Source organism: Cyprinodon tularosa, unplaced genomic scaffold, assembly GCF_016077235.1.
Source record: "Cyprinodon tularosa strain WSP-4 unplaced genomic scaffold, ASM1607723v1 ctg692, whole genome shotgun sequence".
Taxonomy (NCBI): domain Eukaryota; kingdom Metazoa; phylum Chordata; class Actinopteri; order Cyprinodontiformes; family Cyprinodontidae; genus Cyprinodon; species Cyprinodon tularosa.
In genome coordinates, this window is record NW_024039443.1 from 14,565 (window position 1) to 29,469 (window position 14,905).

At 38.7% G+C, this 14,905-nt stretch overlaps 1 protein-coding gene across 28 annotated transcripts in view; it reads left to right on the forward strand.

The window, feature by feature from the left end:
- LOC119771885 (collagen alpha-1(XIII) chain-like) overlaps positions 1 to 14,905 on the forward strand; it is a 111,009-nt gene that overhangs the window by 13,613 nt on the left and 82,491 nt on the right. For all 28 annotated transcript variants that reach the window (XM_038268110.1, XM_038268108.1, XM_038268104.1 and 25 more), the window contains exon 2: positions 533 to 602. In XM_038268110.1, the coding sequence (XP_038124038.1) occupies positions 533 to 602 (70 nt within the window). The remainder of the gene's footprint in view (positions 1 to 532; positions 603 to 14,905) is intronic.

The following is a 14,905-nucleotide window of genomic DNA, read 5'->3' on the forward strand; positions in this document are numbered from 1 at the left end:
TGCTGCTTCAGAATTTCCAATGTGTCAAGACGCACCGCTGCTGTTCTAGACGTGTTGCAGCACCTTTTGATGAACCTTGATGCGCATCAACCATTTACTTTGCATGTAGAACGGCTGCTTCTGGTGATCAAAGCAAATTAGTTGTTAACGTAGCATTATGGCTCTTAGCCCAAGCTAAAGGACTACGTCTGATAATGAAGCACTAATAACCCAACATTAGAAACATGAATGTTGCTGAACAACACTTTGGGTCAACTAGCCGTTGACCCAAAGGGACCCAAAACATCACTGCTGCTGTGTTTTCTATCCCGCCTTAAATCGTAACACTGCTAATAATGGTTTGCCTCAGCCTCAAACCATTTAAGCGGGATAAGATGGATTCCTGTTTGTTTTTGTATTCTACCAGACTTCAGCCTAGAGACGAGGATCTAAATGGAGTTGGGATCTTAATTCTGACAGAGAGGAAATGTTGATATTCTGACAGACTTTGACTTCTGTTATTTCCTGTCTGTTTTTTTCATTTCCTGTGCAGAAGCTCGCCTCACAGCTGCCAAAGCTACGGGAGGTTAGAGATGCTCCTAAAAACTGCCTTTGTCCTCCAGGTGAGTGGAAGCACTTAGCCGCTCACATTTCTCTTGCTTTCTCTCACACACTAACCAGACTACATGCAGTATGGAAGGATTAGCGCCACTGAAAAAATTAAACAAGTTAACTGATTTCAAATATTATTTCAGTTTAATGTCGGAAAAAAGTCAGAATTCTGACTTTAATTTTAGAATTCTTTTTTTTTTTTTTTACAGTGTCCTGTGTGGCAATAAGAATAATTGTCTTGATGCCCAAAAAGAGCCCAACAGATTTTACTTTCACAAGTGGAGCAGTACGGCTATCGCCATAGTGTTCCGCTTGATTTATGCATATAAATTGCTTTATTATAATTCATGCAGGGAGTATTACAGATTATATGGACACTGCAATGTAAGTAGAACAGGAAAGGAAAAACAGGAAAAAGGAGAAAAGATGAAAGAAACAGGAGATAAAATGGACATAATGATAAAACGTCTTCTGTCTGCTTCATCAAATGCAAATCCCAGTTTTGGATCTTAATGTAGATGGGCACCATGAAGGAAGAGATGTGGAACACTCAGCTTCACTGATAAAGATTTGAGTTGTTTGGAAGGGCCAGTAACACATTGGTTGAAAATGACGGAATTAGGCGACATTTTACGTGCTGAGAGATCCCTGGTTATGCTTTTTCATTAATGGAAGAGCTGAAGGTCATTAAAACAAGAGAATTAGTTTAGACTCTACAACAGACATGGCTTGATGCTAACATGTTTGTTAGCTGTCAGAATTCAGTCAGAATTCAGAATTCTGAGATTAAAGTTTGAATTCTGAGAAAAGTTAGAATTCTGACCTTTCTCCTATATCATACTGAAATAATATTTAATTTCTTAATTCCTTCCCACTATCAGTTCAACCCCCTACCCCCATACAGGGTACAAAACATCTCGCCTGGGCAGCCAAGCCAACAATTGCCCCTAATGACCCCCCTTTGAGATGCATAGACAGGTATGGGGCCTTACAGGCTAACAAAGAAACCAAAACGACCCCAATTCCAAAGGGGAGGATCCCTTGTTCTGGTTCACTTTGCACGTTTTATAAGCCAAAACAAGTTTTTGGGCTATTTCTGACATTTCGAATTGAAAAAGCTTCCTGGATAGGAAGAGAAACGTCTTCAGACTTGGAAACAAAGATTGTTTTTTAACTTTTTCAAATGACTGTGACCTGGATGACTGAGAATCTTCACCAACTTCTGCTATTTTCTGACATTCCTTTTCCACTCCTGCACTTTATGAAATGAAAATGTTCCTTTTCACTGCTAAGCTGCGGCTCATTCACTGTCTAAAGCTGTATAAAATCTTTTTTTTTTGGAGACCAAGGGTGTAACTTTGTGATGAAAGGTGGTTGCTCCACCCGAATGCTTTCATTAGCTTTCTGTATCTGTAGCTTTCTGTAAAATGAGCTCAAACATATATTTATTGATGCTTTCCTATTGTTGAGAACACATGAGAACCACAATACATTGATATATAATATCTTTAGATGCCTTTTAGTGCATCAAATATATAGAGCCTAAAAACATTAATGTATAGAAAAAATAACAAACAACAGCCGACTCCAATGCCAAAATTGATATATACAATTTCAATTCCATCCAGAAAAAATGTAACATTCTGATTTTTAAATATATCAAAGCATATTTTTTTCGTGTAAACTTTCTAGTAACTTTGGAGATATATTTTATTGCATCTTGCATACTCCAGTAAATCTGTTTCCCCTTTAAATCTTCAGCTCTCCCAACTTCTCTCTCTGCTGTTTAAAAAGATTTATGAACCTCTTTACTAACATAATGATGCCAGAAACTAAATTTCAAGATACGTAGAAGCTCTGCAGTCTGATTCTATCTGAACAATAAGAAAACATTTTAACCTGTAACTGGGAGTCATGGTCCTCTGAGAAGCCAAGATTTTATAGTAAAGAAGGAAATTTAAACTGTTTTCTCAAGCTTCTGGCTAAGCTTCAGCAAATTCGATGAAGTTACACTGAGAGGCGGGACATGGGAGCAGAGCGAGAGAGGAAAAAACACAGACTCAAAATGCTCTGAACACAGTTAACTGCAACCAACCTTTGTTACCTTTGGCTAAAGTTAATGAGCAGAAAGGGGAAAAAAGCAGAAATTATCCCCACCAACTGAGGATATGTCCTAACCAGTCCTAGAGAAAGTTACGCCTGCAATGTAGACACTCGTGTATACTAAATAATAAGTCTGCTATTATTGTTTATCCATGATGCTATGCTACAGTAGGTCTGAAAGGATGGAGCATCATTACTAGATGATGAAATGTTACAGAAAGCATTCCACATTTAGGCCTTGACTTATTCAGTTACACAGTTTAACACTTAGGACTGAAAGACGAGTACTGAAGCAGAGAGCGGTCATAATAGAACTTTTTTTCCCTTTTGTCTTCTCGAGATAATGACATAACTATCTCGTTATCACAGTTTGACCATTAATTGTTTTCTCGAGTTAAAAAGGTAATTATCTCGTTATCACAAGAAAAGAGTTATTGATTTCTCAAGGTAATAAGCTGATTAATCTGTATGGGTAATGAATGAGGCTGGCCAACAGCCCTGGATTCCCAGTCCATCCATGCCTGCGCTGCCCGTAGTTGTGCAGTCGCTGTACCGTGTGTTCTCAAATAATCAGTTTTTTAGTTTCCTTTTTCTTTTCACTCATTGTCAGGTCATGGTGCATGACTGGACTGCATGGAATACAGTAGAAACAAATCAGACTGACTTTAATCTGGACTCATTTTGCTGGTTAATGCATCTTATACCTGTTACAGGTGTAACACCGGGGCTGTTTAGAAAAAAAACATTGCTAAGTAGAGGGAGGAATAGGTCTAATTCCTTATGAATCACAAGTTGAAGCAAATCATCAAAATAACAACGTTGTCTCGTTACCCAAAAGTTAAACAGGATTTTTTACAGAATTACAAACACCAATCATTTTGTTATTATGAGAAAATGGCTTTTTTATTTTTAGATAATGAGAAAACCACTGTGAAAAAGTATCGGAGGGACACGACCGCTCTGGGCTTCCGTAGACGAGCATTGATCCTGAAAAAATCTACATAAATGTCCTAAACCCTGCTTCACGGAATATTGTGTAACAAAAGGTAAATGGATCTTAATCCATCTTCATGAATCGTTTTCCACAATGGCGGTCATACAAAAAAAAAAAAAAAAAAACAAGCCGGTAAGGTACCAAATAGGAAATGTGCATAGTGTAGAGCGGATGTAGATTTGACCAATCAGAGGCCTCCTGTCTGTGGTCACCTACAATTTTGGAGAGCTGCAGCAGTGTGTGTGGAAGGGGGAGGGGCACATTTGCATTCACTGCGACGTTTCTGAGCATAAACCAGCCTTAAGGCAGTTCAGCTCTGCTTAGAGCTTTGCCAATTCTGCAGCATTCAGTGTAATTAAATGAAATCATTAAATAATTTGCTACTGTTTCTTGTTTAGCCAGTCACTAATTCAAAGCAAGTGACCAGTCACTGTTCCTGGTCCTAGATCCTTCAGCACTATTTGGATAGCATTTATTTTGACTGAGGCAAATCCAGCGTAGCTCTATGGAAGAGGATTAGGGCTACTGAAAAAAATGTAAAAAAGTTAACCCATTTTAAAATTTTATTTCAGTATAATCTGATAATTCTGACTTCAATCTCAGAATTCTGACTTTAATCTGAGAATTCTCACTGAATTCTGCCAGCTAACAAACATGTTAGCATCAAGCCGTAGCCATGTCTGTTTTAGAGACTAAACCAGCTCTCTTGTTTTAATGACCTTCTGCTCTTCCATTAATGAAATAGCATCACCGCGATCCATCAGGCACGTAAAAATTGCCCAATTCCGTCAATCCCAGATTAAACTGAAATAATATTTTAAAATCAGTTAACATTTTTTTAGTAGCCCTAATCCTCTTCCGTATAGCTGAGATGTCCATGCTCCAGGTATTTAGTTTGAGACATAGTTTTTGAAAGCAGCTTTTGTTATGATCCAAATCTGATATAAAATTCAGTTTTTCACTCTTGAGTTTTTATCTCAGTCTGGAAGAAGCTGTGCTGTGATTGGTTGAGTCAGGATCAGACCAGTGAAATAGAGGCTTTAAAGCAGGACTAAAAGGAAGGAAGGAAGACGCTGCTGGTTTTAAACTTTTCTACATCTGAACCTTAAACTGTCTGGGATATTTTCTGCTTTAGGTTTGAAGTTAGCTTTAGCGTCTGACCTCCCCTCAAGGCGTGGCAGCGACCTCACCTTCGATTCACTTTATCCAATCCAATTCATTTATGCTGAATTTTAACTGTTGAATTAAAAGAAATTTGGTCAGAATATTCAACAAAGTTTTCACTGTGTTACATATTTATAGGAGCATCAGGTGTTTTTGTCAAAAATCATTTGATAATGCTAAACAGCAGAGGTGTCATCAAGTAACAGAGTATAAATACATTGTTGCCTTTATTAAGTAGAAATGTTTGCCATCAATACTTAGTGGAGTAATTATTTTTTAGACAACTATTTACTTCTACTCCTTACATTTTAAAAATGGTTTCGTTGGTTTTTTTCATTTAAGCTCATTTTAATTATGGCCTGTTGGTATTAAAAAAAAATAAAAACCACCAAAATAATTAGTTTCATCCAGACAATTCATTTCTTTGTGGTTGGACTCGGTGCTGTGCCAACTTGTTGTTCATCAAATATCAAAATTAATAGTTTTCAAGATGATGCAAAGTTAAATTTGACACGGTTAACATTAGTTATAAAACTAAGAAAAGGAAGTCTAAGGAAATTATCATCCAGAATTGTAAAAATAAAAGATTTTTCCTGAATTACTTTTACTTTTATACTTAAAGTAGTTTTAAAAATGGTACCTTTATATGGGGCGCTATTTGTAAAGTTAAGCAATGATAATTAGGAGCAATATTTATGGTTATTTAGTGTATTTTAAGAGAAAAATTAGGGGCTTATTTTTTCCAATTTTTTCACCATGTTAGTCATTCATTTATAAAAATCTTACTTTGTTAAATACATTTTTAGTTTGGATCTAAATATATAGTTTGCAAATTAAATATTTAGTTTGTTAAATAAATATTAAGCTCCAAACTAAATATTTAGTTAATTAAATATCTAGCAATGATGAACTGCACGGCAGCATTCTATACACAGCTATTGTATCTACCGGTAGGTCAGTCTGGTAAAGAATCTGGTTGTTATTTGAAATAGTAAAGGTTAACTGTTTAATGAATTGCAACATAAAACTTACTAAAATTAGAATAAAACCTTTTTTGGGTTTAGTCGTTTGAACCGACTAAAACTATCACGTATAGTAATTACTAAAATGCGAGTAAAGCTAATGATAGTTTTCATCCTGAAGACTAAAACTAAGAATAAATCTAAGATGGCTGTGAAAAACAACACTGCTGGCAGATCATTCCCTAAATGTACTTTAGTTTTATTAAACGCAGCTTAGAGGTTTCATAATCATCCAAAGTGTACAAAAAAAACCTTTTTTTTGTACACTTTTTTTGTTAAGATCCTGCTTCCCAGAAAATGTCCAGAATTTCTCCATTTGGCTCTGAACTGATCTTAACTTCTCTCAGGCTGCTGCTACCAACTGTTTTAGTCCTTTGTTCTTTAGACCTTAAATGATTTATTTGTTGATGGAAGATTTGGTCTGCATTTAGTTAACATATTATTTAGCTAACATATTTGCAGACATCAGGGTGTTTAGTGCTTTTTCTTCCTGGGGATTTAAGAACATTGAAAAATTTTAGTTTTTCTTCATTTATACTGAGTGCAGATCAGCAGAGTCTGAGCTGGAAAGGCTTTTAATGTCACCTAAATAAAACTCAGAAGAGACTAATTGATTGACCCTTTGATGACTGGTGGTTGTACACCATGTAAAAGTTTTTGCCTCCTTCCTGAGTCCTTATTTATTTGAATGTGTCAGATTGTAAATCCAGCAGGACCTCGTGTGAAAAAGTGATTCCCTCCATGAAAACATACCTCAGCTGTGGTTTATCACTTTCTCTGGTCACACCTGCTTACTGCCACACCTGTTCTCAAACAAATCACATAAAGAGGACCTTCCTGACGAAGTGGAGCGCTCAGAGGAGGAGCTAGACCCCCTGCTGAGATCCAAAGGAAAGCTGGAAATATCAGTCAGGAAAAGGTTAAAAAAGCATGTTTAACGCTTTGGGCTCATGTGAACCACAGTGAGAGCCATTATCCACAAACTGTGAAAAGGACCAACGTCACCTTAGGACCCCAATGATGACTGACCCAACAGGTCATAAAAGACCCCTCAAAGAACCACAGACCTCTCTGCCCCGGTTAAGGTCAGAGTTCATGCTTCACCCATAAACAAGACCAGACAGAATAGCCTGAAAGGCAGAGTTCAACATTGGATCCCATCTTAGTTTCTCCAAAAAACATCCTGACATCCATAAGACTTCGGGGAAAATAAAATGTTCCACCTCAAACAACTTTCAAAATAGAATAGAAGAGAATATAGAAGTGTCATTACACTGTCAGAATTACAAAGCTACGAAATGTAGTTCTTCCAGAGGTGCTCTGCAGGATAGAAAAAATTATTTACATGTGCACTACGACTCTGTAAAAATGCACTATAAATGGTATATTACAAAATTAATTACAGAGAGAAGCTATATATTTGCCTTATAATGCCATGAAAGTCCAGAACTACATTTCAAAAATATATTAACTAAGATGTTGAAATATTCAAATAGATATAAACAAGAACTAAGAGAGAGAAATATTCAAAGATCTATGTACCTTTTCATCTGAGTCTTCATAAAAAAATAAAAAGTATGCTATGAAATATTTGCTTTTGACAGCTGGATAAAAATCTTGATTATTAGACAAAAGGCTTATTTTTTAACTTGGCAGAGGATGATCAGCCACAAACAGTTTATTAAGTAGCGAGAGCAGGAAGACTCAGTGTGTAGCGTGAAACGTAGAGTTTGTCAGAGTTCAGCGTGCAGTATGGAACCATTCCCCCTGCCTCTGCTGGTAAAGCCGGGCATACACAGTGCGTTATTTTCAATTGTTGCACACAGCTACAGCTCAAAATCTATGATGAAACCACAGGGTTTAAAAATCCACAACACACGATGTATGTTCTCACACTGTGCGGCCCGACGCTCTGATGCCACATTACGATGGCCGACTGAATATCTAACATGTTTGTCCCCTCTAGACTACACAACGCGTGATCAGGCTGAAAGTTGGCCCGATCGAAAAATTCTCGCACGACTGGAGAATCGGCCCTAAAAGGAGCAAAAAATCGTACACTGCATGCACGGCTTTAGCAGATTATAGCACAACAATGCATTTTAAATGTCTGACAGACCACCCACCAACAAAAACTCACACCCACGAGTCATCATGTTTTCATCATCAAAGATCCATGTTTAGCTTGTTTTTGTCATGAAAAAATGCGTCATCGAAATAATTTAGTCATTGATGACGAAAACAACACTGATGATAATGTCGATCACCTGCAACTTGATGATGGCGTTGTAGCTGTGGACAGATCTGTAGTCATGGGTGAGGAGGGAGTAGAGGAATGGACTCATCACGCATCCTTGTGTTACTTGTGTTTATGATGATGGTGGATAAGTAGTGGTTTTCCAGCCGGACATGTTGGGGCATTATCCACCTTTAAGGTAGCACTACTTAAAAACATCCTCACATCCTCAACAAGTTTTACTGAAAAAAATCTGGTTTTCATTCCACTTTTACCATGTTGACCGTTTTTCAAAGAGACTTTCAGTAAAGCCTGATGAGCTTTATGTGACGGAACAGAGATTTAAGATATAGAGCTAGCCATTGTTGTGCCAGTTCATAGTGAAAAAGAAAAAGGTCAAAGTTCAGTTCACACAGATGAAAATGAACTAGCTCACGTTCACAGTTCACTTTATCAAAAAATGAACTAAGTTCACAAACCTATAAATGAACTAGTTCAGGTTCATTTTGGTAAATGAAGACGCAATCCCCGAGCATAGAACCTCATATTTCACCCTTTAAATGTGTGATCATTATATATAGAGAGAGAAATGGAAAATTCTGGATGCAGTCAAGGTATAAGGTAAATATATATACTGGATGTTCAGTGAACTTCAGAAACATAAAGAAAAATTCAGGTTCTGCTGAAAAGATCTAGATCCAAAATGATTTCTTCCATTCCTCATTAAGTAGCAGATATTTCCTAAGATAGATCGGATGCTTTAAATCAATGTGTGGCTTTAAATTTGAAGTGGGTGTGACTGACATACGGACTAGTTAGTTAAGTCCTGGTGGGAACAGTTTGCACAAAAAACCTGAGTTAATCCTTTGTTAGTTCATCTAACTCTGCCAAGCACTCAGCTACACTGGTGTCAGAAATACACTATATTGCCAAAAGTATTTGCTCACCTGCCTTGACTCACATATGAGCTTAAGTGACATCCCGTTCCTAATCCATAGGGTTCAATATGACGTCGGTCCACCCTTTGCAGCTAGAACAGCTTCAACTCTTCTGGGAAGGCTGTCCACAAGGTTTAGGAGTGTGTTTATGGGAATTTTTGACCATTCTTCCAGAAGCGCATTTGTGAGGTCGCACACTGATGTTGGACGAGAAGGCCTGGCTCTCAGTCTCCGCTCTAATTCATCCCAAAGGTGTTCTATCGGGTTGAGGTCAGGACTCTGTGCAGGCCAGTCAAGTTCATCCACACCAGACTCTGTCATCCATGTCTTTATGGACCTTGCTTTGTGCACTGGTGCACAGTCATGTTGGAAGAGGAAGGGGCCAGCTCCAAACTGTTCCCACAAAGTTGGGAGCATGGAATTGTCCAAAATGTCTTGGTATGCTGAAGCATTCAGAGTTCCTTTCACTGGAACTAAGGGGCCAAGCCCAGCTCCTGAAAAACAACCTCACACCATAATCCCCCCTCCACCAAACTTTACACTTGGCACAATGCAGTCAGACAAGTACCGTTCTCCTGGCAACCGCCAAACCCAGACCCGTCCATCAGATTGCCAGATGGAGAAGCGCGATTCGTCACTCCAGAGAACGCGTCTCCACTGCTCTAGAGTCCAGTGGCGGCGTGCTTTACACCACCGCATCCGACGCTTTGCATTGCACTTGGTGATGTATGGCTTGGATGCAGCTGCTCGACCATGGAAACCCATTCCATGAAGCTCTCTGCGCACTGTTCTTGAGCTAATCTGAAGGCCACATGAAGTTTGGAGGTCTGTAGTGATTGACTCTGCAGAAAGTTGGCGACCTCTTCGCACTATGCGCGTCAGCATCCGCTGACCCCGCTCCGTCAGTTTACGTGGCCTACCTCTTCGTGGCTGAATTGCTGTCGTTCCCAAACACTTCCATTTTCTTATAATACAGCTGACAGTTGACTGTGGAATATTTAGGAGCGAGGAAATTTCACGACTGGATTTGTTGCACAGGTGGCATCCTATCACAGTTCCACGCTGGAATTCACTGAGCTCCTGAGAGCGACCCATTCTTTCACAAATGTTTGTAAAAACAGTCTGCATGCCTAGGTGCTTGAATTTATACACCTGTGGCCATGGAAGTGATTGGAACACCTGATTCCAATAATTTGGATGGGTGAGCAAATACTTTTGGCAATATAGTGTACCACCAGATGAGTCTGAATGGAGCAGACTAGTACTAGCAGTAGACATGCTGCTCTGTCAGGCTGTTTGCCGTAATAAGTGCTGTAAAACCTGATGTTATCCAATTAATTGATTGATTAGTAGAGTTTATTGATCTCACATTGGAGAAATTCACTTGTCAAAAAGAGGTGCCAAAAGGAGGAAAGTGTGTATACGCTATGTACAGTGCATCTAAAAGTGGTTCCAATATAGTTATTGCACAAGTTATTGCAGTTACTGTATGGTGTTGCATTGTAGAGTCTGATGGCAGCAGGGATGAATGACCTGCGGCAGCGTTCCTTTTTACAAGCAAGGTTCAAATGTCTTTTACTAAAGGAGCTGCTCAGTGCCTCTACAGTCTGGTGCAGAGGTTGAGAGGTGTTGTCCATGATGGATGTTAGCTTGGACAACATCCTGGTGTCATATATACATCTTTGTTTATAGATGTTGGAGCTCAGCCTGTTTTCCAGTGTAGTCCTGTTTCTCTGACTGTGACTAACTGGATGTGCTCTCTTCATCCTCTGACATGGGAGCTGGCTCAGAGCTCGTCTGCCTGGCTGTGTGTTTCCTGGATGGTGCCGCCTTTAATAGCTGCTTTCTGTATCTCTGCTTCTGTCTCCTTGAACCCCAGTCGGCCTCAGAAGATAGCCGCTCACACTGAGCCTGGTTCTGCTGGAGGTTTCTTCCTCAATTTTTTGCAGGCTGTGACGCAAATTTTAATTGAAAGTAATGTTTACATTTTTTGTTCAAATTTATTTATCATACAAATGTTTACAGCATTGGAAAACAAAATGAATGTTTGTTTGACTTCCTGCTCACCATATTAAAACAAACAAACAAAAAAATCTATTTTCATACATTTTTGAAAAAGCTCCAGGGAGCTGCAAGGGGGCGCTAGAGGGGCACAAGTTTCTTTGTAGTAGATTATGTCACATGACTTCCTGCTATTAAGACCCCGTTTAAACGAAGCGAAAACGCAGATATTTTCCTGTGGTTTGGCATCTCATTTACATCAAAAACATGTTTTTATCACAGAAAACAATTATCAAAAGTTCAGATTTCTGATAACGCCTGTTATATGCTGCTGTTTCAACAGGGATAAATGGCGTTTTAGCTTCTTAAACATCACATTATACGCCAGAAAATCCTTAACATCATGTGAGCGCCTGATATTTACAGTTTCTGGCAAAGTTATTATGCTGCTCAACAGTGTATTTATGTGGGTTGATGTAAATGACAAGTTTTTGGAAAACAATGTTGTGTGCACGATGTTATTCCTTAAGAGGGAGGGGGGAAATATTAGTTTTTCTAAATACCAACTTGGTTTTATAGCAGCTTAGAAGCTGACCGTTATAGCCCTCCAAACCAAGCACTCCAACAGTGACCTATCCACGGTCCACGTGTCTGGATTGAGACCAAGTTATCAGTGCATCCTCATGAACCCTTAATAAACATCATTGAGGAATAAGACGAGACGATTCCACCATCCCAAAACTGGTCCAGGGTCATCTTTGCTTTTACAGTTATCCATAGATGAGGTTGAGCCTTTCAGTCTCTGTGGCAAAGGCTCTGAAGTTCCTGAAATCGTCAAGTTTGGATTAAAATATGACTTCAAGATACAGAGTGTGTATATTACTGACTAGTGCAGCTCTATAAATTTCAATAAATGCTCTAGAAATGTTAATAAATGTTAATAAACATGCAAATCAGAGATTTGACAGCCGGACACTCAGAGCACTTGTTGGCAAATACAGGAAAAGCTAAGGAAACATTTACACATAGCCCGGGATTTATAGAAACAGATGTTTCCCCCCTCAGTTTTCAATAATAACATCATACAAAACATTGTTTTATACAAAAAAAATGTCATTTACATCAACCTGCATAAATCCTGATCAGTGGCCAAAGAAACTGTAAACATCAGGTCTTAACATGACATTAACTCTTCATAGGGCACTCATTGAAATACTTTGGAAATCCAAATTTCAAGCCCATAGTGTTACTGGAATCCAGGACAAGACCTTATCACCTTTGTAACATTCAAAAAATATAAATGGTAAATGGCATGTACTTAGATAGCCCCTTTATTCAAGTTAGGAGACTTGACCAAAGCGCTTTACACTACATTCATTCACCCATTCACACACACACTCACACACTGATGGTGGCAAGCTACATTGTAGCCACAGCTGCCCTGGGGCTCACTGACAGAAGTGGGGCTGCCGTACACTGGCGCCACTGGGCCCTCTGACCACCATCAGTAGACAATGCAGGTGAAGTGTCTTGCCCAAGGACACAACGACACTAAAAGTCGGAAGCGGGGCTTGAACTGTCAATCCTTCAATTTCAGGGCAAACTCCTACATCCAACGCCGCTGTCGCCCCATCCAATATAAATATTTTGATGGCAAAAATTTATGTCAATGTAACAATAAGAAACGCCAACTCACCCGAATATATTAAGAATTATATTAAGATTAAGTGCTTGTAGAAGAAATTCATGAAAAACACTCTGAGAGGTCCAAAATAACCTTAGAGGCATAAATGCTGATACAGGCACTTACATTTATTAGTTTCTAAACCTAAATATAATTGTTAACTAGGCTTATTAACTTTTTAACTTTACCTTTTAACTTTCAGTTAGCGTTTTACCTTTTTTCTTACTTGTTAACCTTTTTCCAACTTAATTTACAATAGGTAATATATCATTCAAGGGCTCATCTAATTGGTCAAATACCAAAATAGGATGTCCAGCCATGTAGCAGCATCTTTAAAGAATGGCTGGATATAGATGGGGGGGTGGGGACTCGATTCGTAAGGGGGATGCAAGTGATTAAAAACGCTAACTTGCCCTATAAAGGGATTTTCTGGTGAATAATGTGACGTCAAAGAAGCTAAAACGCCTTTTATACTTGTTGACACGGCAGCACATAACCGTCGTTATCAGAAATCTCTAATTTGGCTGAAGGTTTTTAGAAATAATCATTTTCTGTAATAAAAACTGGGTTTTGGCGTAAAGGAGATGCCAAACCACAGGGACATACCTGTGTTTTCCCTTCTTACATACGGAGGCCAAAATGCTTTTAAACCTGCTGAAAAAAGGCTTTAGAGTTTTTGGCAGTTTTGATTAGACTCTATAACTATTCATTATATTGTAGATGTGAGTTTGTTAAAAACAGCGTAAAGCAGTGGCTCCCTGCATGTTCTAGGTGCCTCTCTGCCGATCAGGCCTCCTCCTGTGCAGTCAGTGCTGCAGAAGCCTGTTGATTATCCATGTTTGCTGCTGTGAGGCAACAAGGAGACGCCTAAAACATGCAGGTCAGGGTCACTGAGGAGCAGGGCTGGGGGCCACTGGTGTAATGAACGTGTTGTCGGTTTGTCACACCACGGAAACATGTGAATTTGAATGATTAAAAAGACAATTAAGCAGATGAAATTAGGTTTCTGAAGTAAAGACAAAGACATCACTTTTCTCTGCCCGATCCCTCATCATCTATTTCACTGTAACAGTCTGAAAGGAAATACTATGCAAAGCATTTACACTCTGATTTTAATTCAGGGAGATGAGCGTTAGCTTCACGCAGGTGTGACTCATGTCGCTCTGCTCTATGCTTCTTGTTCTTTCTTTTATAAGCAATCCTTCATCGATAATCTGTGGACTAAGTCAGGCACCTATTAGCTTTACTTCTAACCATTTGTTTTATATCTAATATCTTCATTATTGTAATCGTTTCATCTCATTAACTTTTCTTAAGTTATGGACTGTTTTGCTGCTTGCCGTCTGTCCGGTCTCTAAACGAACCCTCCCATGCAGACACTGTGGATCGTGCTATTCAGGAAAATGCAGCTGTCTCAGTGCCCCAAAATATAAACCCTTGACTGAGGGCCAAAAATACCAAAGCAGCTGCCAGAGTAATAGCTCTACTGAGGTACAACCAGATCACTGTGTTCTCAGAATACTGTCATTAGCTGCCCTGCTGGCATCCATTAGCTGCTCTCACTCTGAGATCAAAAAACTGCGTCGGGCCGGAGAGGCTGCTGTTGGTCGTTTGATAAGTGGAGTTCAAAGAAGATGTTGTTCTTTTGATGCCGATTGGTCAAATGAATATCGGGATGTTTGATTGTTAATTATAGACAAGACTTCTGACAACTAGATAATGTTGCACCTTCCACAACAAACGATGCATGTATTTGTTTGTCTTCATAGAGTTTTCTCAACCTTGTTGCTCTGATAATTTCCCACTATTCAATTATGTCTATTACATAACTGGGCCTTAACCCTTTATAGGGCAAATTAGCAAGTCAAGAAAAATAAAAAGCTAATTGAAAAGTTAAAAAATAAAGTTAAAAAGTTAATAATCCTAGTTAACATTCAGGTTTATAAACTAGAACATGTAAGAGCCAGTATCAGCATTAATGCCTCTAAGGTTACGGTGCACCAAAAAATGTGTTTTTCAATTATTTCTTTTAGAAGTGCTTTTGTTATTTTTCTCAATATATTCAGGAGAGTCGGCGTTTCCTGTTATTATATTGACATTCTTTTTTGCCATCAAAATATCCATATTTTTTTAATGTTGGATTCCAAAAACACTGTTGGCTTGAAATGATTT